This window comes from Cucurbita maxima, unplaced genomic scaffold, assembly GCF_002738345.1.
Source record: "Cucurbita maxima cultivar Rimu unplaced genomic scaffold, Cmax_1.0 Cma_Scf00032, whole genome shotgun sequence".
NCBI lineage: Eukaryota > Viridiplantae > Streptophyta > Magnoliopsida > Cucurbitales > Cucurbitaceae > Cucurbita > Cucurbita maxima.
In genome coordinates, this window is record NW_019272048.1 from 1,782,445 (window position 1) to 1,802,831 (window position 20,387).

A 20,387-nucleotide genomic window follows, 5' to 3' on the forward strand; every position below is an offset into this window, starting at 1 on the left:
AACAAAAAAAAAAAAAAAAAAAAGTCTCCTTCGGACTCGAAGACACCGTCGTACAACCTATAGAACGTCTTCATTGTCTCCAAAGACACAATTGTACAACCTATAGAACGCCAAACTCATACAACCCATAGAACAGATCATTTGAAGTATTCATTGTCCTCTTAAAGTTGGTATTAAAACTTCTGCATAATACAAGAATTTTACCCGTCCATTCCAAATATTCGAAATCATGTCACTGGCAGTAGATAGTGTCCTCTTTGGACTTTCCCTTTTGAACTTTCCCTCAAGGTTTTTAAAATCGTTTGCTTTCACACCTTTATGAAGAATGATTCGTTCCCCTCTCCAACCGATGTGGGATCTCACAATCCACCCCCGTTTAGGATCCAACATCCTCGCTGGCACTTGTTTCTCTCTCCAAGCAAGCGGTATGCCAGCAAAGATGTTGGGCCTCAAAGAGAGATGGATTGTGAAATCTTACATCGGTGGGAGACGGGAAAAAACGTTCTTCATAAAAGTATGAAAACCTCTCTCTACCAGACGCGTTTTAAAAACCTTGAAAGGAAGTCCGAAAGGGAAAGTCCCTCGAGGACAATATCTACTGAGCAGTAGACTTGGTCGTTACACAACTTCCAAACATTTACTTCAACCATTCTCAAAACATTTTTCTGCTTTCTTCCTCCTTATAAACTCTCTATGATCAACCTAATGTAAATGGTCACAGTGAACAGGTTCAGAAAAAGATCAAAAAAGAGAATATTTCACAACTGAACAAGCACCCAAATTTTCAATTGAAACTTCCCACGCGGTTCAATGGATAAAAGAATTCCACATGGTCCTGTGCCAAACTAAGGTTCACTAAAGTTTGAATATATACTCACAAAATTGGCAGCAGCCGCTGGGCTCTTGACTCCTTTCCCAATCAACTCTTCATTTTCATTTGACAATGCACAATTACAATGCTTCTATCAGCTTGGCTTTGTGTTTTCTTTTTGCTATTCTTTTTGGGGTTTTCTTTTCGTTTTCGATACGAGAATTGCATCCTCAACTGATCAGTTTTCTTAATCTCTTTTCGGCAAGATTCGCAACTTTATTCTGCGGTTCGAGGACGAGAGCATGCTTGAAATCTGCAAAAGTATGAGAAACCAAAGCAAATATTTATCGAACGTGCACCGAAACACGCTTTCATTAACAGAGAAAACACTCTCGTCTATATAAAGGCAAGCATTCCATGGCCAGTTCTGAAACCACCATTAGTCTATAATGACAAAACTTGACATCCCCGTTTTCTTTTCCGAGGTCGATTTGTGTCAATTATTCAAATCTATCTCGAAATTGCAGGGTTCTTAACGATAGCCAAAAGGTCTGCTAGATGCACAAAATCAATCTAATACTAAGTTTATATAATTTTTCTCTTAAGTTGTTTACATAATCCTAATCGATTGAGCAAGATGCTCATGTCAATGCAGACGTTCACATGCAAAGAAACAGCGGCTCTAGAACGCAAACAATGCAGCTTCAGATATTTTAATGATAAAAATCATCTCACCTTTGATGGCTTCTTTATAGAGAAGAAGAGACTCTCTGGCAGTTCCCCGTCTGAGATACGCCTTCACATTCTGCGTGAAGAAACGAAATGTTAAGAAATATCATCATCTTTTTTGCAGATTGTCTGACGTCAAGATAAATCGATTGTTTTTTAACGACTAAAAACACCCAGCTCAGCATATACATAGTAACAGAGTATCAAAATGAGTTATGTTTATACGTTCCTACTCAAACCAAAGGCTTAATACGTTCCTGCTCAGTGTCACCGTCATACTTGTCCAAGGCGTGTTGCTTATGGCCGCATGTCGGATGTCCCGGTCATGCTTGTGCAGGATGTGTTGTCCATGGTCGCATGCCCGTTCCAAACCCCTTTTACATGCTTTAATCTTAGATAGACTTTTACTTTTCATGTTGTGTCAATACGAAGGTGCATAACCGGTCGCCAAAATCATGTCTACACCCACTAAGGCTAAAATGCCCCAAAATATACTATATGGGAATGCGACTAGTCATCAATTCTTCCTACTCTGAGTTATATGCTATTTTAAGTCATGTTTCTTTCTTTACTTATAGCCATATAACGTTACATTCTTCAATTCTTTCAAATTGTTTTCAAATGTATTTCCCCGCTAACGTTTTTTAAAACATTTTTCGCAAACATGACTCAACGCTCAGGCATACGCCGACGTTGTCCGCGAAATCCGAATTTCTTATGGCTGACTTGTTCATAGGGTTAGAACAAATGTTGTACAATCGTTGTTCCACTGCCATAAGAGTACGATTGTGACACTCGACATACATAGTAACAGAGTATATCATCACGGGAAGCTATCCCATGAATAAATTTTATAATAATAATTAAGAGAGACAGCAGCAATAATAAAAAGAAACCTGCAGGAAGTTTTAGTCTAAACATATCTAGTGCATATAGCAACAAATTTTAAAATTCCATTGGAGCCCTATTAGGAGGTAGTATGATGGCATCTTGCATTCACACCTCTGTTTGACCGCCGCTCGGAGTCTATGGCTAGGTAAAACACCATTATTTGGCCGTTAGTGACTAGAAAGTTCCATAACCATCCTTTGTAACGGTCCAAGCCCACTGCTAGCAGTTATTATCCTCTTTGGGCTTTCTCTTTCAAGTTTCCCCTCAAGGTTCTTGAAACGCGTCTGCTAAGGAGAGGTTTCCACACCCTTATAAAGGGTGTTTCGTTCTCCTCCCCAACCGATGAGGGATCTCCCATCCTTCGTCTCTGTTTGTTGATATTTGGCATTTTTTGTAATGCTTTCTTTTAGTTTTTGCCTTTGAATGTATGTTTGTGTGTGTTTGGTTGTTTCTATATAGCCAAGTATAAATCAGATCGTTACCTTCTTATCAAGTAATATGGCTTTGGTGCAGTCATCTTCAGCTTGTTGAAAGCTACATGTATTGAAATTCAAGTAATTGATGAATTCAGTACACACCAAGTAGAACAAGTAAATAGCTGACTGAAATATTTGTGGGTAACATACCAGCCTAACTCTAAGTAAGCGGCAGCTCGGTTGCAATAATAAGTTGCGTTCGTCCCGTTTAATTTAATCGCTTCTGTATAGTAATTAACAGCTTTATTCCACTGTCTTCCTTTAAAAGCTGCATTGCCCTGCAAATCATTCCTTTTGTTTTAATAAACTGTTCAACTAAGAAAATTGAGTATGTTAATCAACAATAACAATATATTGGAATATGTAAGCTAGTCAACTTTTTATGAACAATGGAAAACAGGCAACCCCAGATGTTTTAGAACGAACAAAGCGAAAGCAAACAAAGTTGGCGATCATACGAGCCCTCACTTCATGTAGAATCTCCTGCAACTATATAAAGGTTTGGGCAATATTTCCAATATCAAAGCTCAAAAATTTGTGACGATCATAACCGCAGAATCAGTATATGAACACGAAAGAACAAATTTGGCCCTCGAAAGGGAGTACGAGAAGTGAAAATCGAAATACCAGTTGAGTAGACCGAAAAGGTGGAAACTATTTTTTTTATGGTTTGTAATTCGAAGTTTTATGCCTGAAATCAAAATCTGAAACTGTTACTGATTCACCTAGGACTTTCACTGGATCCCCGGGAAATTACTACACGTTTCTTACTCGTCTGATGTCGAATCACATTTATTTTTCATTGACCAGCCACATAATTTTTAAAAGCAGAGGAGAAAAACAAATGGATCTTTTAATTAAATCCGAAACTGTAAATTTTGGCAAAAAGGATCTTATGAGTTCTTGAATAAGAACCTACTTCACATCGAATAACATCATCATGGCAGAATCAAGACGGACATTATTAATCGCATCGACAATAGAGGCAAACCTTTTCTTTCAATAGTTCAGAGGCATCCATGTCGCTGTTGGTATCAGGAAATGGCGATAAAATGTTAGGCGCTATGCTGACTTGCTCTTGAAGAGCTGAGAAAATATCCAAGACTGTGTCTAGAAGAAACTTATCAGCACCATGGAATGTTAAAAGTGAAATGGATATGGGACAATCATCCTGCGTTCCCAAAGGTACAACAACCTGACAATACGATGTTATAACAACAATAACATGTCACTCTTCCAGCGGTCGACAGAAAATAACTGAAACGTGATTGTTAACTTACTTCACAGCAACCAGACACGCTTGAAATGCTTGATAATGCAAATATCCTATCACGAAACTCCGAAGAAATTCCCTTCTTCGTACTTAGCTTTGGTGGGGGGTCTGCTGTTGTGGGAATTACTAATATGCCATCATCCTAAAGTGAATAAAAATATAAGAACAAAAACAGATTAATTTAGTGTACATAAATAATTATTTTAAGAATTACTAACCAACAACCACGTAAGTCGTCATAATGTTAGGTTATGGAGTCTATGGTCATATATGGTAAGTGGTCATATATAATAAACAACTACGTACAGTAAAAGGCTATATCTGATAAACCTATATATGGTAGATAGTTATATCTCGTAAAGCTATACATAGAAAATTAAACTATATATATATATATATCCCCTTAGATAGTGTATTCTTTATTACTGTAGATACTTGAAGTCATCAATATAAACCTTTAGCCAATATTCCTCCTTGCATTTTCTATCTCCTGTTTTTTGTGTTCATCTAGATTGAGTGTGTGCATTATTTTGCGATCCTAACACATAAACGGTACAAAATCACAATAATAAGGGAAGTCTTCTTATTTTATAATGCAAAATATTAGAATTGCTACAAAAGATACATATTTACATACTCATTTCAAGGTACGCAACAATAAATTGGGGATACCTTTAATAAATTTTGAAGTGCAAGTCTCGTCTCCGTTCTGACTTTATAAAGCGTTTTCATATCATCATAAGATGTTTTAATTGCTGCAAGAACATCTTCAGATACATTAGATCCTAACTTGGGTTTGACCGACTTAATCCATTCTTCATGATTTATTTTAAATTCGCATCTGAAAAATGCATGCCACAACAGATTCATTAGTAGGGGTTTATTGTCCTGAAAGAAAACAACAATTTGAAGATGGAACATATTATCGAACATACAATGTAGCTAATATATCGACAATCATGCATTTGAACAGCCACAATTATGTAGCAATTACAGTTCAACAGTGAAAGAAAAGGTCACAATTGAGCAATCCCGACAGTCGTTCATACTAGGAGTGTATGATATCAACATTGACTACGGCACTTCCAATATTCCATCAAGCGATGTGACTCAAAGACCAAAAATGAGATGTTCATTCTATTACTATTTAGTATCAAATATTTCATATGTAATGTACAGCACCAAGACAGCAAACATACCGAATGAATATGGAGAAGCCTAATAATTTTAGCGGTTAAAAGTAAAGGAGTAACAGGTTCGTCCTATTGCAGCTATTTCTCACCCTCACGCTTCTAAATTTTGAGAAATTATAATGGATCACATGGTTTCACACAACACGAAAATTAGCATGTCATTTGACACGCATCATGTTGTAACGACCCAAGTCCACCGCTAGCAGATATTGTCCTCTTTGGGCTTTCCCTTTGGGGGTTCCCCCTCAGGGTTTTTAAAACGCATAATCTAGGGAGAGGTTTCCACACCCTTATAAAAGGTGTTTCGTTCTCCTCCCCAACCGATGTGGGATCTCACACGTGCACAATTTTAGGTGCAACGCCCGGAAAAAACTGCAATTATCTATAAGTATGAAAATATAGGAAACAAAAGGTTAAGATGAAAAATAAAAAAATATTACAAAAGTTGATTTCACTATGGTGCATGCACAAAAGGATGATCACCCGCAATAGTATCGGGTGGGAAGTCGAGCAGCATCCAATGTCTATGTGTGCTTCATGAAATATAGGGGTGACGATCTTATCAAAAGAAATATAGGTGTAATATATACGCGACTATGCTTCTTAATCCATAAGTAGACTGCATGTAGAGTGAAAAATTAAGTAGTTAGAATCACCTGAGCTTACCTCTGTAATAAAATCATAACAGATGACAAAGCTTTGAAAATAGAAATTCCTTTTTGCGAGTTCGGTGGTTGTTGAAGGAACTCTTTCAGGCTCGGGATTTTAGACACCAAGTACTGACCAAAGTTCATGTGTTTTGGACACTGATCTGCAGATGCAAAAAGCTCAAAAAATCAATATAAACCTAAAATAATCTTTAAAGCACTTGAACTGAAAGCTTCGATAGGAAATACGTGTGAACGGTCCTGAAACTTACAACCAGATAGATTTTCTATAGCCTTTTTAACGACATGAACAGTCTTTTGCAAAGGAACCTTGGAAAGCTGAAATAGATCATCAGCAAAAACAAGGCGTCGCATCCTTCGAGGTTCTACTGAATTCAGTTTGAGTAGAACATGCCCAACACGATGTAGAACGGATGGATCACGAGCAAACCATCCTTAACAATGACATACAAAAAGTACTCGAATGAATATCCATGATAGAAAAATGAAGAAAAATGTCAATTGATGTGCCATCTTACCAACAGTATCCAAGCTCGGCGAATTCGACAAAACTCTATTCATTGTTACGACTCCATGAGAGGGACGAAATGCAAATATACCACAAAATGAAGCTGGAATTCTGATGCAACCAACAGTATCAGTGCCTAAAATATAAGAAATTACTTCATTATGAGATTGCATCTTGCTAGACTGGCAAGCCTCGTATATACTAAAACAGAAACAGACTTGAACTGTCTTTGGAAATGCTTCTCAGAGTCAAGATTTTTCATTTAAGAGAACATTCCAATGCTCTTATAAAGAAAGTGCACCAATATATATATAGATAGATAGATAGATATAGATTTGTAAATATATCATAGATACTCTGAAATGTTGTGGTACGGGGATGAGACGAGGTGACATACTACAATCACATACAAAAGTGCTGCCCTTCGGCTCTGCAATATGGAACCTCTCACTCTCATTCCTTTATAAGGTCCTATCGGGATAGGTAGGCCCAAGCCTATCACCTCTTCCCTATCGAGCAATCCTTCCCCACAGATAACAAATAGGAATTTAGGCCTTAAAAGAAAGGTACCAGCCCCCCACAGGGATTTGGCTTTCCTTATCTACGTGCACACTGCATCAGTATATATATATATAGCTTGTATCCATGCGCTTCATATTTACCTAGAGTTCGCTCCCAGAAATATAGTCATCCCCACCCCTTCAGGTCAATCCCATGAGCCTCTTATCCATTCTCATTCGATCACAGCAAGCAAGTAAAAATAGAAAAACTCACATTGGGTTTAGGGATAATCAGGCTCAAACCAATGACTTCCGTCACGTCAAGGCAACACTCTACCGCTGAGTTATATCCCTTCCCTTGCCCCCATCGAGAAATAAATATAGATATAGATATATATATATATATATATATATATATATATATGTATGTATGTATTTTCGGATTGGATTGCCTATTCACTCAAAAATTTAGTAATACATTATAAAAAGAAATGGAAACTATACTAACCAAGAGCAAAGTCAACAAGCTCTCCTGCAACAGCCACGGCAGACCCACTAGAAGAACCTCCAGATACAAATGATGGAATCTTTGGATTGGTAGGAGTTCCATATTGCTTGTTCTCCCCAGTAATCCTAAATTAAAAATCAAACAAACACCTCAAAAACATTGACAAACAAATTTACTGGGAGAATATGAACAGCGGCTCACCCAAAACCCAGTTCATCCATAACAGTCTTCCCAACACAAGCAGCCCCATTCATGAGCAGAAGAGTTACCACCCCATCAGTCTTCTCAGCAACATCATGAGTCCTCTTCCAGTCCGGATTGCCAAACCCCGTCACATAGTCCTTCACGTCGAATCTAAAGCAACCCACAAAAAGAAACGATCAAGAACACAAACCCCCGTTAGATTAAGAAACAAGAAATCGCAGAGAGAAAAAGGAAGAATACGAACACATCCTTGACGGCGAAAGTGAGGCCGGTAAGGAGAAGTCTGGCGGCGGGCGGCGGCGGCTGAGGGAAAGGTTTAAGCTCAAAACGATGGACGAAGGCACCAAAGTCCTCTCTCTGCAACACTTTGCCATTTCTTCTCCTGCGGGTCTCTGCATAAATTACGATTCCGGCGACGCTAACCCCGATCAGGATCCAGAGTTTGGGGTTAGAAGCATTGGATTGCATGAACTTTAGGGGCTTTGACATGAATCGGAATCGGAACAGAATGATTGGGGTTGAGAATCAAAATGAATGAAGAAATTAGAAGAAACAGGGGGTTTTAGGAAGGTTTAAACGGATCAATTTGATTCGGTCTTCAGTTCATACAAGCTCATGTCTAATACCCATTACCCATTTAAGCCCATGTCTCTACCCAATTACTCATGGCCCATGAAAGAAACCCCATCTCGGCCACACTCCATTTCAGTTTCATGCACTCGCGCGAAGTCCCCACCCTCGTGCATTGCAGCTGGCGACGCCAATGTCTCAGCTCTCCAGCCACCAGATCGACGACGTGGTGGTTTCAATAAAGGGACTTGTACCCATTAGTCGATTGGACTCCATTGTCTAGACACCCATGTTGATCATAGTCATATATATATATATATATCGAATGCATGCTTTTTTAAGAGTATCGTATTCGACAAACTTAAAAAGTCTCAATCGTAGGCCTCCTACCTTCATATGGTATTGTTTCATCCGGCTTTGACCTATTATGGAAAATTCTCCATTACAGCCTCCCGTAAGAATTTGAGTGGTTAATCATCCTCTCGGACCAGCTATTGATCATCACTTTGGTAAGCTCTTGTCTCGCCAACTAGCTAATCAGACGCAAACCCTTCTTAGCAGATTCCTTCTTTTGCTCCCCACCGTACTAGGTATTAACAGCCGTTTCCAACTGGTGTTCCCCTCCCAAGAGCATGTTTTTACACATTACTCACTCGTCTACACTGGAAACACCACTTCCCATTTGACTTACCATCTCATACTCACTCGTCCGCCACTGGGAACACCACTTCCCATTTGACTTACCGTCTTATACTCAAATAAGCTAATTTGAATTGTTGTTTATAAATTTTATTTTGAAAAGAACCCTTAAATTTTGTTATTTATTTAAAAAAATTACTTATATTAGCAATATTACCCTTAATAAAATTTTCAAAACTATGTAAAATTTTAAATAAAATTGTGTGGGGATGACTTAGGAAAAAATATTACAAAATTTTAAAATAATAATTATATATATTTTTTAATAAAAGACAAATTGAAAAGTATTTGAAAAATAATTTTGGAATTTAAAATTAAAAATAATATCCCGATAATGATATCATATTTTAATCCGCGTCATATTATCATACGTGTCATTAAGTGTCCCACAAGACAAGTGAAAAGCCGTCCACGTGTCAAATATTTCTCTCTCATAGACCAAATTACGCTCCCTCGTAGCCGCGCCCGGCATTACTGGCGAAGAAGGCTTCTCCCCTGCTCCTTTTTGCGCGGCATTAACCAAGAACAAGAAGGCTTCTCCTTCTGCGATTTTCTTTTTTTCCGTTTTTTGAAGCTCTAATGGCGAGGGCTTTGGCGACCGGCTCGGCGGTTGAGGGATTGGAATGGTGGAATGGAATTGATGAATCGGAGCAATGGCAGAAGGGGATTTATTCCGCCTTGTCTTCCTCTTATGGCCTCCTATCGATCATTGCCTTAGTACTCCACTTTTCTCTAATCCTTACCGTGTTTTTGTTCTGTGATTTGCAAAATTCATGAGTGATTTAATGCTTTTTTGAACTTTTTTTTTTTTTTTTTTTGGCTGAGTTCATCTTTTTATTGGAATTAACATGGCTTCCTACCTGATGGATTGAATCTATCTTCCACATTGCACTCTCATGTATCATCAAATCGACAGAATTGAGATATCTCTTTCATATTTATTTATTTATTAGTTTTTAAACTAAAATAGATTTGTGGGTGTGCTGTGTGCTCTGTGCTTATGCTGTATGTGTGAGCTAACAAAAATGGTTAGAAGAACTGACTTTCTAGATTAATTTTTAGATATTACTTTGAGTTCCACACTCGTATGAGTTGGGATTTAATCCTTCGGTAATTTTGAGTGATCAATTAATTACAAAAATTATTTTGTAATCTCAAGAATAAAATTTCATTGAATTGTATTGGATTTGGATCATTTATGGAAACTCAATATGGCTATCACACGTTGGTTAGGAAACAAGATTTAATTATGTATCAAGTCAACAGCCAAATTTGGTGAATTAGATTTAATAATTCCTTTTGGGCATCGCTATCAAAGGAATTTCATAACTGTTCTTTAGGCATAGTTCTATTTGATTGGAGCTCTTTTATGATATAGCTAGTTGGTATTTTGGTAGCTTCTTTTGTAAAGGTATGTCCTTCTCTATTCGTTTGTTGATTTCTGATTAGGAAGAAAAAAAAGTTACTTAAATTAACTAAATTGGCCGTCTTGAGGAAAAGAGCACAACATGTGGTCGTCATAATTAATGCCTAATACGTAGAGTAATTGCTCAAGTTTTCAGGTTCAACTTATTCGGATTCAAATAAGAGTGCCAGAATTCGAGTGGACAACACAAAAGGGGTTCCATTTGATGAATTTCATTGTAAATGGATGTAAGATTGTATATTTATTAGTTTTAATTTAGTATTTGATATTCTATTTGATGAGGTAATGCTACCTTAGTTTCATTTTGACAGTGAGGGCTATTATCTTTGGGCTTTATAAGAGTGTCTTCCTCATTAGACCGAAGGTTGGTTTCTTATATTAATTCACTATTCCCAACTATGATCGTCTTAAACTCTTAATGTCCTATTCAAGCCATGGTTATCACTTAATGATTGAGTATATCTAGGCCTCATATTGATATTCTTTTGGGATTATGTAAGAGTTAAAAGCATGATAATCTAAACTAAAACTTTTGATTGATCTTATTCCAAGCACCTCCCCTTTGTTATTAGGTTACACGTTTTTTCAGAATATTTCTAGAATATTCAACATATCATGATACTTAAACAGAAGACAAGGAAGAATAGAAAGAAATACTAGTAACAGTTACTCATGCACAAGTTGATTATTTATTATTATTATTATTTGTTTTTGTATTTATGGTAATACCATATTCAAGTTTATTTATTTTCGAACTATGAGACATCCAGAAGGGTTTCTGAAGGTGAAATGAATAAGAAAACATAAACAAATAAAAGCATTGTGCTTTCTGTTAAACTGTAAGGCATAATAATCCAAGGATTTCTTCCCCCCTCTGATTCTGGGAGACCATGGCATTTTTAGGGATTCTTTTCATTATGTAGTTTTGTTACCGATCATCATCCACTGTCAGCAGGGCATCATATTCCCATATAAAAAAAGCAAGTCAATTTGTAGACTTAAAATTGATAATTTAGATATGCAGAGAGACCCACGTTCCTTTTCCCATGTTGTAACTGCGATTATTCTCTCTACTGTACGGCTTGAAACTTTCATGCTGGTAAAGGTTCTTGAAATGGTGATTATGGAGATTCCTGGACTTCTATTTTTTTCAACGTACACACTGCTTGTTTTATTTTGGGCAGAGATATACCATCAGGTAATTTGTTATCATGGTTATTCTTTAATCTGAACAATATTATATTACATATTATATCAATTCTACGCAAGATTCATCATTGGCGACAATCCATATCTGTGATTATTTTTCTTTCAGGCACGAAGTCTTCCTATTCGTAAGCTGAAGCCTACTTACTGTATCATCAACGGAGTTATGTACATTATACAGGTAAAGTAAAAGGTGTCAGCCAAAAGTTATCACTTGTCAGTACTATATGAAATGCAGAATGCTGATTTGGTCGATTTGTTTACATTCAGCTTTATTCAATTATTTTATTTGTCATCGTGTTTTAGATCTGCATTTGGATAATTGTGATGTTAGACCAATCTCCTGGTGCAGTTATAGCTGCCAAGCTCTTCTTTTCAGGTTGCAGCTCGAAACCTGCATTCTCTCTTACATCTAAAGCAAATATTATTTTTTATTTACATTAGAAATGTGATGTATAATCGATGTCCATTTCAACTGGAACCTTTTGGCTTCCACATTCTAGTTTATGGAGGCATAGTCATTTTTTTCTTTATTATTTCCAGTGGTGGCATTTTCTGCTGCAGTGGGTTTCCTGATATATGGTGGGAGGTAATAAACGAGTATGAATTCAGGAGCTGTGGTTAATTATGTTCCACTCTTAACAATTACTCTCTTAACAGGCTATTTGTCATGCTGAGGCAGTTCCCTATTGAATCTAGAGGACGCCAAAAAAAGTTGTATGAGGTAGGTTTCTTAATGTGTTTTACACAGGATTAGAAACGCTTAAAGCAATAGATTTTGTGAAAGCTGTATATTTTACAAATTTACCCTGCTCAATAATATCATTGTATTAGAAATCCGTTGTGACATCTTTGTATTTCAAGATTTCATAGCTCATTTTGTATTCAATTAGAGAAGTCTATCCCGATTAGAATGATCAAAAGATATTTCAAATGCTACGCTGCTGTTCCATTATTCAATTTCAATCAGGGTTTGGTTGAGAAATTGGAATGAGATTGGCCTTTTAAACATCAAGGACATAATTGATGAATGTGTATATTTCAAGGATCAATGATGAGTTTAACCTCTTAAAAGATTAAGTTTTAATGAAGCTCATGGTGATTTCAAATTATTAACTACTATGGGTTGGTCTCATGGTGAATATGGTCATGAGGTCTATGTAAATGTTGAAGGGCTTGGAGGGAAGAGTTCGAATTATGGTGACCACCTACTTCAAATATAATATTTTATGAGCTATTGTGGCAACCAATGTAATAGAGTCTGTGATTATCCCGTGACAATGAAGCTGACTCAAGCACTCATAGATATAAAAAAATTCTTATTTTTTTCTTATCTTCGCAGGTTGGTTTTGTGACATCAATTTGTTTTAGCTGTTTCTCTATACGATGTTTGGTGGTGAGTTTAGGGTTACAGTAATCTTGATCAACGTTACAGTAATCTTGATCAACATTCTTTAAGTGACAATATATTTGCATATTTGTTCACCTTGTAGCTTGCTCTCTCTGCATTTGACAAGGATGCAGACCTTGACGTCCTAGATCATCCCGTTCTTAACCTGATATACTACCTGGCAAGTTTTCAATCCCTAGTTTATATTCTAATATTTTATCTACAATGCATAGATTACCCTTTTTTAGGTAGAAACTGTGAGTAAAATATTTTGCCTTAAATATTTAATTGTCCTTTCAATGTGCGAGGTCGCCTTTATGAATTATTATGACAGACGAATTCGGCTTTTATTGTCCAGTTTCGGCTAGTAAGATTATTGATTGAGTGATGAAAAGTTGCTTGTGGGAGAAGTCGATGAAGGGGGATTGGTTAAGTGGGAGGTGGTGGTAAAGCCCGTTGAGATAGGTAGATTGGGGCTTCGGAACTTGGATTACATAACGAGGCTCTTCTGGCTAAGTGCTTGTAGTAGTCCTTCATGGAGCTGGTTGTTGTAGTCCTTCATGGAGTACAAAGTTAGTTTGAGTAGGAATGCACCTTTTTGATTGGGTTGCAAGTGGTAGTTCTAAGAGCCCCAGTAAGAACTTTTGAAAACCTATTGCCTCTAGTTCTCTTTTGTTTCTCAGGTTATTATTAGATGCTCCATTGGTAAAGCTCGGAAGTTTATTTTGGGAAGATTGTTTCTACGCTTATATCATCTCCTGCGTAAGAGGTTGCATTCATTGACTTTGGTTGTTCCCTCCTTAGATCCCCCATTCGTCCTTTCCTTTGGTTTTTGTTGCCCTCTTTTTGAGGAAAGAGGCCATAGATGTGGCGTGTATTCTTTCCCTTCATAATCAGCTTCTTTCCCTTCATAGTCAGCATGGGTGACCACTAGGATTTTGACTCCTGATTCTTCTAGAGGCTTCTTTAGTAGTTCTTTTTTCCCATATGGTTTGCCCGTCCCTGTTCAAGCTGCCTCACTTTTTCCTCTTTGAAAGGTTACGATCTCAACGAATGTCATATTTTTTGTGTGGCATGTTTTACGTAACACTAAGGATCATGCTGAATAACACTCTTCCTTTGTGTTGTACCCACGATAGTGCATTCTTTGAAGTGGCAAGAGGAGGACCTCCAACACTTCATGTGGGGTTTACAGATTGCTTATTTTCTCATGAGCTAGTAGACAAGGTCATTTGGTTTATACTCGTCTTAAAGTAGAGGTTGTTACTTTATGATCGAGGAGGTGCTTTTGGGTTCATTGTTCAGTAGAAATCCAAAGTTTTTGTAGCCCGCTAGTTTCTTTGCTGTTTTGTGGTGAAAAGATCAACCTCTGGCTAAGTTTAATACCTCATGATGGGGGCGGTTATTAGGCCTTTTTATAATTGATTTTGTTTTTGTTGGATTGAGGTTCCTTTCTTAACCCAGTTTTTGGACTCCCTTTTTGTTGCGTTCTTTGGCTGCCTATTGTAATAGTACGAGCACCAAACTTTCCCTTGTCTTCTCTTGTGCTTCAATGTGGGTTTCAAAACATTCTACAAAATGAGTCCAAATTCAATCAAACTGAATCACGTGATGATTAAGCTCCCCAAGATAAAAATTGTTGGCGAATTGCTCATACGCAACTAGAGTACTTTTGTGGGGTTTAGTTTTCTTGTAACTTATCCATTGAAGTTGAGCAAACCTTTCATTTTCGTTTTCTAATTTATTTACTTCTAGTTGTGTAGAATTCTAATGAATTCGATGCGTATGTTACTGCAGTTGGTAGAGATTGTTCCTTCGGCATTGGTTCTATTTATACTGAGGAAACTTCCTCCGAGGCGTATATCCGATCGGTATCATCCCATCGAATGAAGCTCTCGACAATTTCTGGTCAGCAGAACTTTCCATTTTAACTATGCATCTACTTTGTGCAGATGACGTTTTGATCTTAGGACTTTGATTAGAGATTTCTGTTATTCTCTGTTTGGCTAGCCTTCTAATTTAATCCAAAAGTGGTTCCATAAGCTAAAAACAAAATCCGCCCAAAATATTACATCTTTCAACGTGCATGCAGCTGCAGTTGATAGCGTTTATTTCATCAGCATTGGTTCTTTATACTGAGAAAACTTCCTCCAAGGCATGTACCTGATCGGTCGGTTTTCACCCCATCGAATGAAAGATCTCGACAGTTTCTGGCAGCCGAACTCTCCATTCGAACTGTGTATTTACCGATACACCCTACTGAATGAAGCTCTCAACAATTTCTGGTCAGCAGAACTCTCCATTTTTAATTGTGTATTTAATTTTTGTAGACGCTTGTTCTTTAGGACTTCCATTGCTGTTTTCTTTTTCTTTCCCCCATTCTTTTGTTGGTCTGTTTTGGCTGCATTTACCATACACATTTTGTGTCGCTTCTAATTTAATATACCTATTTGTTTCACCTAGAAAAGAAAAGTATGCCTAAAAGAATACGCATGCCATATACAAAAGCTCCCATTATTTTCAAGCTTCTTTATGATTGCTTTAATTAAAGCACCTATAAAAAATTCTTTAATGTTGGCCATGCGAGAGCAGTCTAATTTATAATACACTAGAGAGGAACCTACTAAATTAATATGTGTATAAAATTATTGGCGAAGTAAGTGAAAGGGGTGTAAGATTTGAATTATTTTGTTGATCGAATATCTCAAGAAAAAAACATTGTTCGAGATTCGTGGCTACGAACCACGGTGTCGGGGGTTCAAATCCCTCCTCGCCCACAACCGGCTAAAAAGGGAAGGACTTTTTTCTCTGGGAGTAGGAAAATCATGATCGGGATAGCGGACCCAAAGCTATGGAACTTGGGTGTGGGTCTTTTGTCGAAATGGAATGACCTTATCTTTTCATTTTTTCTTTTTCGTTAATGGGTTAAGGGCGGGGGTTCCGTTATAAGATTCAAATCACTCCACGATCATGTCTAACTTGAATGATTCTTGTTGATCAAATATCTTAATGCAAGAACACTTGTTTGAGATTCGAATCACTTTCACAAACAAGATTCTACATGTCATTAACTAAGAAAGCACAAAATGTTCTTTTTACTATATTTTTCAAGTTTCTTAAGTGAACCAATCTTGTAAACTGATAACTTCTTGTGTGTCTATCTTTTTCGAACAGGAGACTATATAATGGGCATCTAGTTTTGTAATTATTTTGATTTTTATGTATATTTATTTTTTCCTAAAAAGGTCTTAAACTAGGCTAGGTATGTATGTTTAAATGAAGACTAACACCCTCAATGTAGCGTGTGGTTGATAGAGTCCAAATACATTTGATAGTGATAGGGAGTCTTTGGAGTCTTGGACTTAAAAGGACGATAGTCAGTTCGGTTCCTTTGGTTTCGGGCTCGATCAAGAACCGGTTTGGTTTGGTTTGGTTTGGTTTGATTTTGCTACTCGGAACAAAAATCACCACTAGGGAACAAAAATTGTAGGGTGGCTGTGCAGTCGAACTAGAGGAGGAGGGCTGTCTAGCCATGGCAGTCAAACAAGAGAGAGAGGGAGGTCAAAGGAGAGAGAGAAAAGGAAACGGCATGCGACTGAAATGAAAAAATATAATAGAAAGAATATAGCGTCCTATTTTCACCTTCTTTTCTATATTTTTTTCTCTCCATAATTTAACTTTGAATTTTAATATATTATAATTTGGTTCTATACTTTCATATTTGTAAGAATTGTAACTCGAATATGTAATTGTTTGATGAAAAATAAGTCTCACATCGACTAATTTAGGGAATGATCATGGGTCTATAATCAAGTAATACAATTTCCATTGGTACGAGACCTTTTGGAGACGCCCAAAACAAAGTCCATTGGTATGAGGCCTTTTGGAGAAGCCCAAAGCCAAGTCATGATAGCTAATGTCTATTGGCATGAGACCTTTTGGGGAAGCCGAAAGCAAAGTCATGATAGCTGATGTCCATTGGTATGAGACCTTCTGGGATGCCTAAAGCAAAGTCACAATAGTTGATGCTTAAAGTGGACAATATCATACCATTGTAAAGAGTTGTGTTCGTCTAGTCTAGAAGTAACATTTTATTTATAAAAGCTAACTATAATAGAGGTTCTGTTATAACTTATAAACCACTGAGGATCAAATTTGTTCAAAGATTAATACAACTTTATTCTCATTTTTCTATTTTGCATTAGAACTTAAATCAGAAACAAAAACATTGGCTAAAGGCAACATATACACACAAAAGTATAATCAAGAAACTAACTCGAGCCATTATTATTGATTAACAATGAGATAAAAACAAATTATGATGGAGTAATACCCATTGTGCTCAGTTATCACATACTATGTGGACTGTTCCATTCTTAACAGGTTAAACTTTGCAGCAGATCTTCTTGAAAACAACCTGCATGGCAATAACTTACAACTTCTTTTCAAACGATTGAAAAATCCTCTTCTGTGTGGCTGGCTAGCTGCTCCAATAGAGAGTATATTTCCTCCTTCAATGGATGAAATCTATCAGAAGCTATGAATGAATGTACCTTATTTTCGATGTCAATCCAGCTTATAGCACGCTCTTTCCTCACTAATCTCTCTTCCATTACTTCCCTGACCTGCTCTACCGACTCCCATTTGCCGAGAAACGCATACAAACTCGCAAGAGATACATAGGCTGCAGAAGATCGAGGCTCCAGCTCGATTACGTGCTCAGCTACTTTTCTTCCAAGCTCTATATTGCCATGTATCCTACAGACTCCGAGTAACGCATTCCATATCCGATCGTCGGGTTTACAAGGCATCTTCTCTAGCTCGTTTACCAACTCAGTAAAACATCCAGCTCGACCCAAGAGGTCGATTAGGCATGCGTAGTGTTCTTGATCGGGGAGAACGCTGTGATCGTAGCTCATGGCCTTGAAAAACTGAAGTCCTTCGTGCACGAGACCTGAATGACTACATGCGCTAAGGATCACGATGAATGTGATCCTATCAGGCTTCAATCCTGATTCAACCATGTCATTGAACATCTGCATTGCTTTTTCCCCGTGTCCGTGTTGAGCTAGGGCGGATATCATTGTATTCCACAATACAACATCCTGCTTGTTTCCCAAAAGATAAAAAACCCTGCAGGCAGCTTCTAACATGCCACACTTTGAATACATGTCGATGAGAGAGCTGACGACTATTGTGTTGCATCTGAAGTTGGTTCTGATCAAATAGGCATGTACTTGTTTACCATGCTTCAGTGCAGCAATGCTGGCACAAGCACAGAGACAACTACTGAACGTAAATTGGTCGGGATTAACTCGAAACTTCATCATTTGTGTAAAGTAATCGAGTGCTTCATGTCCCAAACTGTTTCTTGCATAACCTGATATCAAAGCTGTCCAGGAGACAGGATTCTTTTCAGGCATTTGATGAAACAATCCGCTAGCTAAATTCATATCACCCCATTTAGCATATCCAGAGACCATTGTAGTCCATGCAAGGATATCTTTAACAGGCATTTCATCAAACAATCTCTTTGCACATTCCATCTCTCCACATTTTGCATATGCATCAACAATTGAACTAGAAAGAACTATATTAGACAAGAATCCAACAACCAATACCTGCGTATGAACCTGCTTGGCGAGCTGCAATTCCTTGAGCTTCACACAAAGAATCAAAACACCAGCAAAACTAAACTCATTGAACCCCATATCTTGTCTCCTAAAGTCTCTGTAGAACCCAATAGCTTCATTGAAACACCCCTTCTTAGCATAAGCAAGAACCATTGTGTTCCATGATATAACATCCTTCTCTATCATTGTATCGAACACCTTCCTAGCTTGATATACATTTCCCAACTTAGCATACCCAGCAAGCATATGGTTCCAAGAGTACAAATTCCTTACAGACATTTTATCAAACACCTTACGTGCCTCTATGTCACTGCCACATTGAAAGTACATACCAATCAAATGATTCGCAATGATAGTTGTAGGGCGTTTGAAGCCCGTGAGTTTCAAATGCAGATGAACCGACTTTCCTCCTTTTAATGACTTGGCTTTGGCACAAAGTCGCAAGAGGTGGACGAAAACGCTAGTGGGTAAGCGTATGCCTCTTTGGACTAGTGGGTCGAGGTAGGAGAGGGCTTCCGGGAGGTGCCCCTGAGAAGAGTGGTTGAGAAGGGACTGAACGATACAAGGGCGAGAGGAATCCGGGAGATGCTTGGATTTGGGGCGAAACACAGCGGGTTTTTTTAGGGCTTGAGAAGAGAAAGAGGGCATTGCAGAGAGGCACCATGCGAGATAGAGAACCCATTCATCTGTAGGGGCTAGCAGCGGCAGGGGCAAGGGCGGCGGCGTTGAAGGTGCTCATCGCAGCCTCCGAAGAGAGAAGGTTCAAACTCACAAATCTGAGGTTTACAAGTTAAGGGGCATTCAGATCGGAAATCGAAAAACCCGGGGGTCCAGAACACCAATGAAATGTGGCCCGTTGACTCATCGTGTTCACCACCAAGATAGAAACAGAAGACAAAGCTCCGCGCACAATCGTTAGACGTCGCCGGAGAAGAAGCCCGATGGAAGAATGAACGGCGGGGGTGGGAGAAGACGAGGGAAAAGAAGGTTTATGACTGTTTTTTGTTTTTTTTTACTAAATTATTGAAAACAGCTGTAGACTTTCCACTTAACCATTTCACTAAATTATATAAAATATTCTTGAATTTTGTATTTTATTTTATAAAGCCGTAATAATTGTCCCAAAAAAAAAATATATACATATATATTAATATATGGATGAAAATATGTTTATTCTTGTTATTTTTTTATTTTTTATTTTCATGAAATTTTCCATTTATTTTTGCAGATTGAGACATAAATTTACTCACATGATCATAATGAATAAAGAAAAGAAATGGGTTGTGGAATTCCCTTTTTTAATAATTTAAAAATAAATACTAAGATGGTTACTTTGCTTTATTTACAATTTTTTCAGTTTATTACTCTTTAAAAAAAAATATAGTTATTTTAAAGTTATAATTTTTCAATATAATCTTTATTTTAAAAATTGTAAAAAAATCCTAACAAATCAATATACATAAGCAAATATATGTATAAAATGTTCTACTAACATAAGATCAACATAATTTGGTTTTATATTTTAGTATAGCTAAAAATCGTATGTGTATATATATATATATATATATATATATATATATATGAATATAAAATGAACTATCTATTCATCACCCCTTTTCTCAACAAAAAAAAAAAAAAAAAAAAAAAAAAAAAAAAAAAAAAAAAAAAAAAAAAAAAAAAAAAAAAAAAAAAAAAAAAAAAA

The 20,387-nt window shown here is 37.2% G+C and overlaps 3 protein-coding genes and 1 long non-coding RNA gene across 5 annotated transcripts in view; 2 read left to right on the plus strand and 2 right to left on the minus strand.

Moving 5' to 3' along the window:
- Positions 1 to 756: 756 nt before the first annotated feature.
- On the minus strand, positions 757 to 8,533 carry LOC111466788 (outer envelope protein 64, mitochondrial). Its single transcript, XM_023111399.1, has 13 exons — positions 8,006 to 8,533; positions 7,759 to 7,911; positions 7,558 to 7,682; positions 6,560 to 6,685; positions 6,293 to 6,475; positions 6,040 to 6,184; positions 4,853 to 5,021; positions 4,188 to 4,322; positions 3,899 to 4,102; positions 3,058 to 3,185; positions 2,914 to 2,965; positions 1,547 to 1,616; positions 757 to 1,124 (listed from the first exon to the last, which is right to left on the minus strand). Exons 1-13 carry the CDS (start codon positions 8,248 to 8,250, stop codon positions 1,042 to 1,044), a joined length of 1,818 nt encoding a protein of 605 aa, XP_022967167.1. The 5' UTR covers positions 8,251 to 8,533; the 3' UTR covers positions 757 to 1,041.
- Positions 8,534 to 9,475: 942 nt separating this feature from the next.
- On the plus strand, positions 9,476 to 15,510 carry LOC111467004 (tobamovirus multiplication protein 1-like). 2 transcript variants are annotated; one of them, XM_023111755.1, is made up of 12 exons: positions 9,476 to 9,747; positions 10,593 to 10,683; positions 10,768 to 10,820; positions 11,562 to 11,654; positions 11,772 to 11,843; positions 11,969 to 12,041; positions 12,206 to 12,251; positions 12,323 to 12,386; positions 13,005 to 13,058; positions 13,156 to 13,233; positions 14,850 to 14,960; positions 15,145 to 15,510. In XM_023111755.1, exons 1-11 carry the CDS (start codon positions 9,610 to 9,612, stop codon positions 14,940 to 14,942), a joined length of 855 nt encoding a protein of 284 aa, XP_022967523.1. In that variant the 5' UTR covers positions 9,476 to 9,609; the 3' UTR covers positions 14,943 to 14,960; positions 15,145 to 15,510. The 2 variants fall into 2 exon arrangements, with proteins under 2 accessions (XP_022967523.1, XP_022967525.1); XM_023111757.1 differs by having other exon boundaries at positions 15,151 to 15,510.
- A 1,483-nt stretch (positions 15,511 to 16,993) lies between these two features.
- The window catches only part of LOC111467080, a 22,992-nt gene continuing 19,598 nt past the window's right edge, over positions 16,994 to 20,387 (plus strand). Inside the window, exon 1 of the long non-coding RNA XR_002714486.1 lies at positions 16,994 to 17,127. This is a non-coding gene — a long non-coding RNA (uncharacterized LOC111467080). The remainder of the gene's footprint in view (positions 17,128 to 20,387) is intronic.
- On the minus strand, positions 17,311 to 19,741 carry LOC111467037 (pentatricopeptide repeat-containing protein At2g21090-like). Its single transcript, XM_023111817.1, has one exon. It carries the CDS (start codon positions 19,331 to 19,333, stop codon positions 17,498 to 17,500), a length of 1,836 nt encoding a protein of 611 aa, XP_022967585.1. The 5' UTR covers positions 19,334 to 19,741; the 3' UTR covers positions 17,311 to 17,497.

Excerpts from the sequence above, each read along its gene's own strand:
- LOC111466788 (XM_023111399.1), bottom strand. The coding sequence starts at position 8,250 with ATGTCAAAGCCCCTAAAGTTCATGCAATCCAATGCTTCTAACCCCAAA. Across the intron at positions 7,912-8,005 it reads ACTTTCGCCGTCAAGGATGT|ATTCGACGTGAAGGACTATG; the intron begins GTTCGTATTCTT and ends GGGTTGCTTTAG. Across the intron at positions 6,686-7,557 it reads GCTTGTTGACTTTGCTCTTG|GCACTGATACTGTTGGTTGC; the intron begins GTTAGTATAGTT and ends CTTATATTTTAG.
- LOC111467004 (XM_023111755.1), top strand. The coding sequence starts at position 9,610 with ATGGCGAGGGCTTTGGCGACCGGCTCGGCGGTTGAGGGATTGGAATGG. Across the intron at positions 12,252-12,322 it reads TTCCTGATATATGGTGGGAG|GCTATTTGTCATGCTGAGGC; the intron begins GTAATAAACGAG and ends CTCTCTTAACAG. Across the intron at positions 13,059-13,155 it reads TCTCTATACGATGTTTGGTG|CTTGCTCTCTCTGCATTTGA; the intron begins GTGAGTTTAGGG and ends TTCACCTTGTAG.
- LOC111467037 (XM_023111817.1), bottom strand. The coding sequence starts at position 19,333 with ATGCCCTCTTTCTCTTCTCAAGCCCTAAAAAAACCCGCTGTGTTTCGC.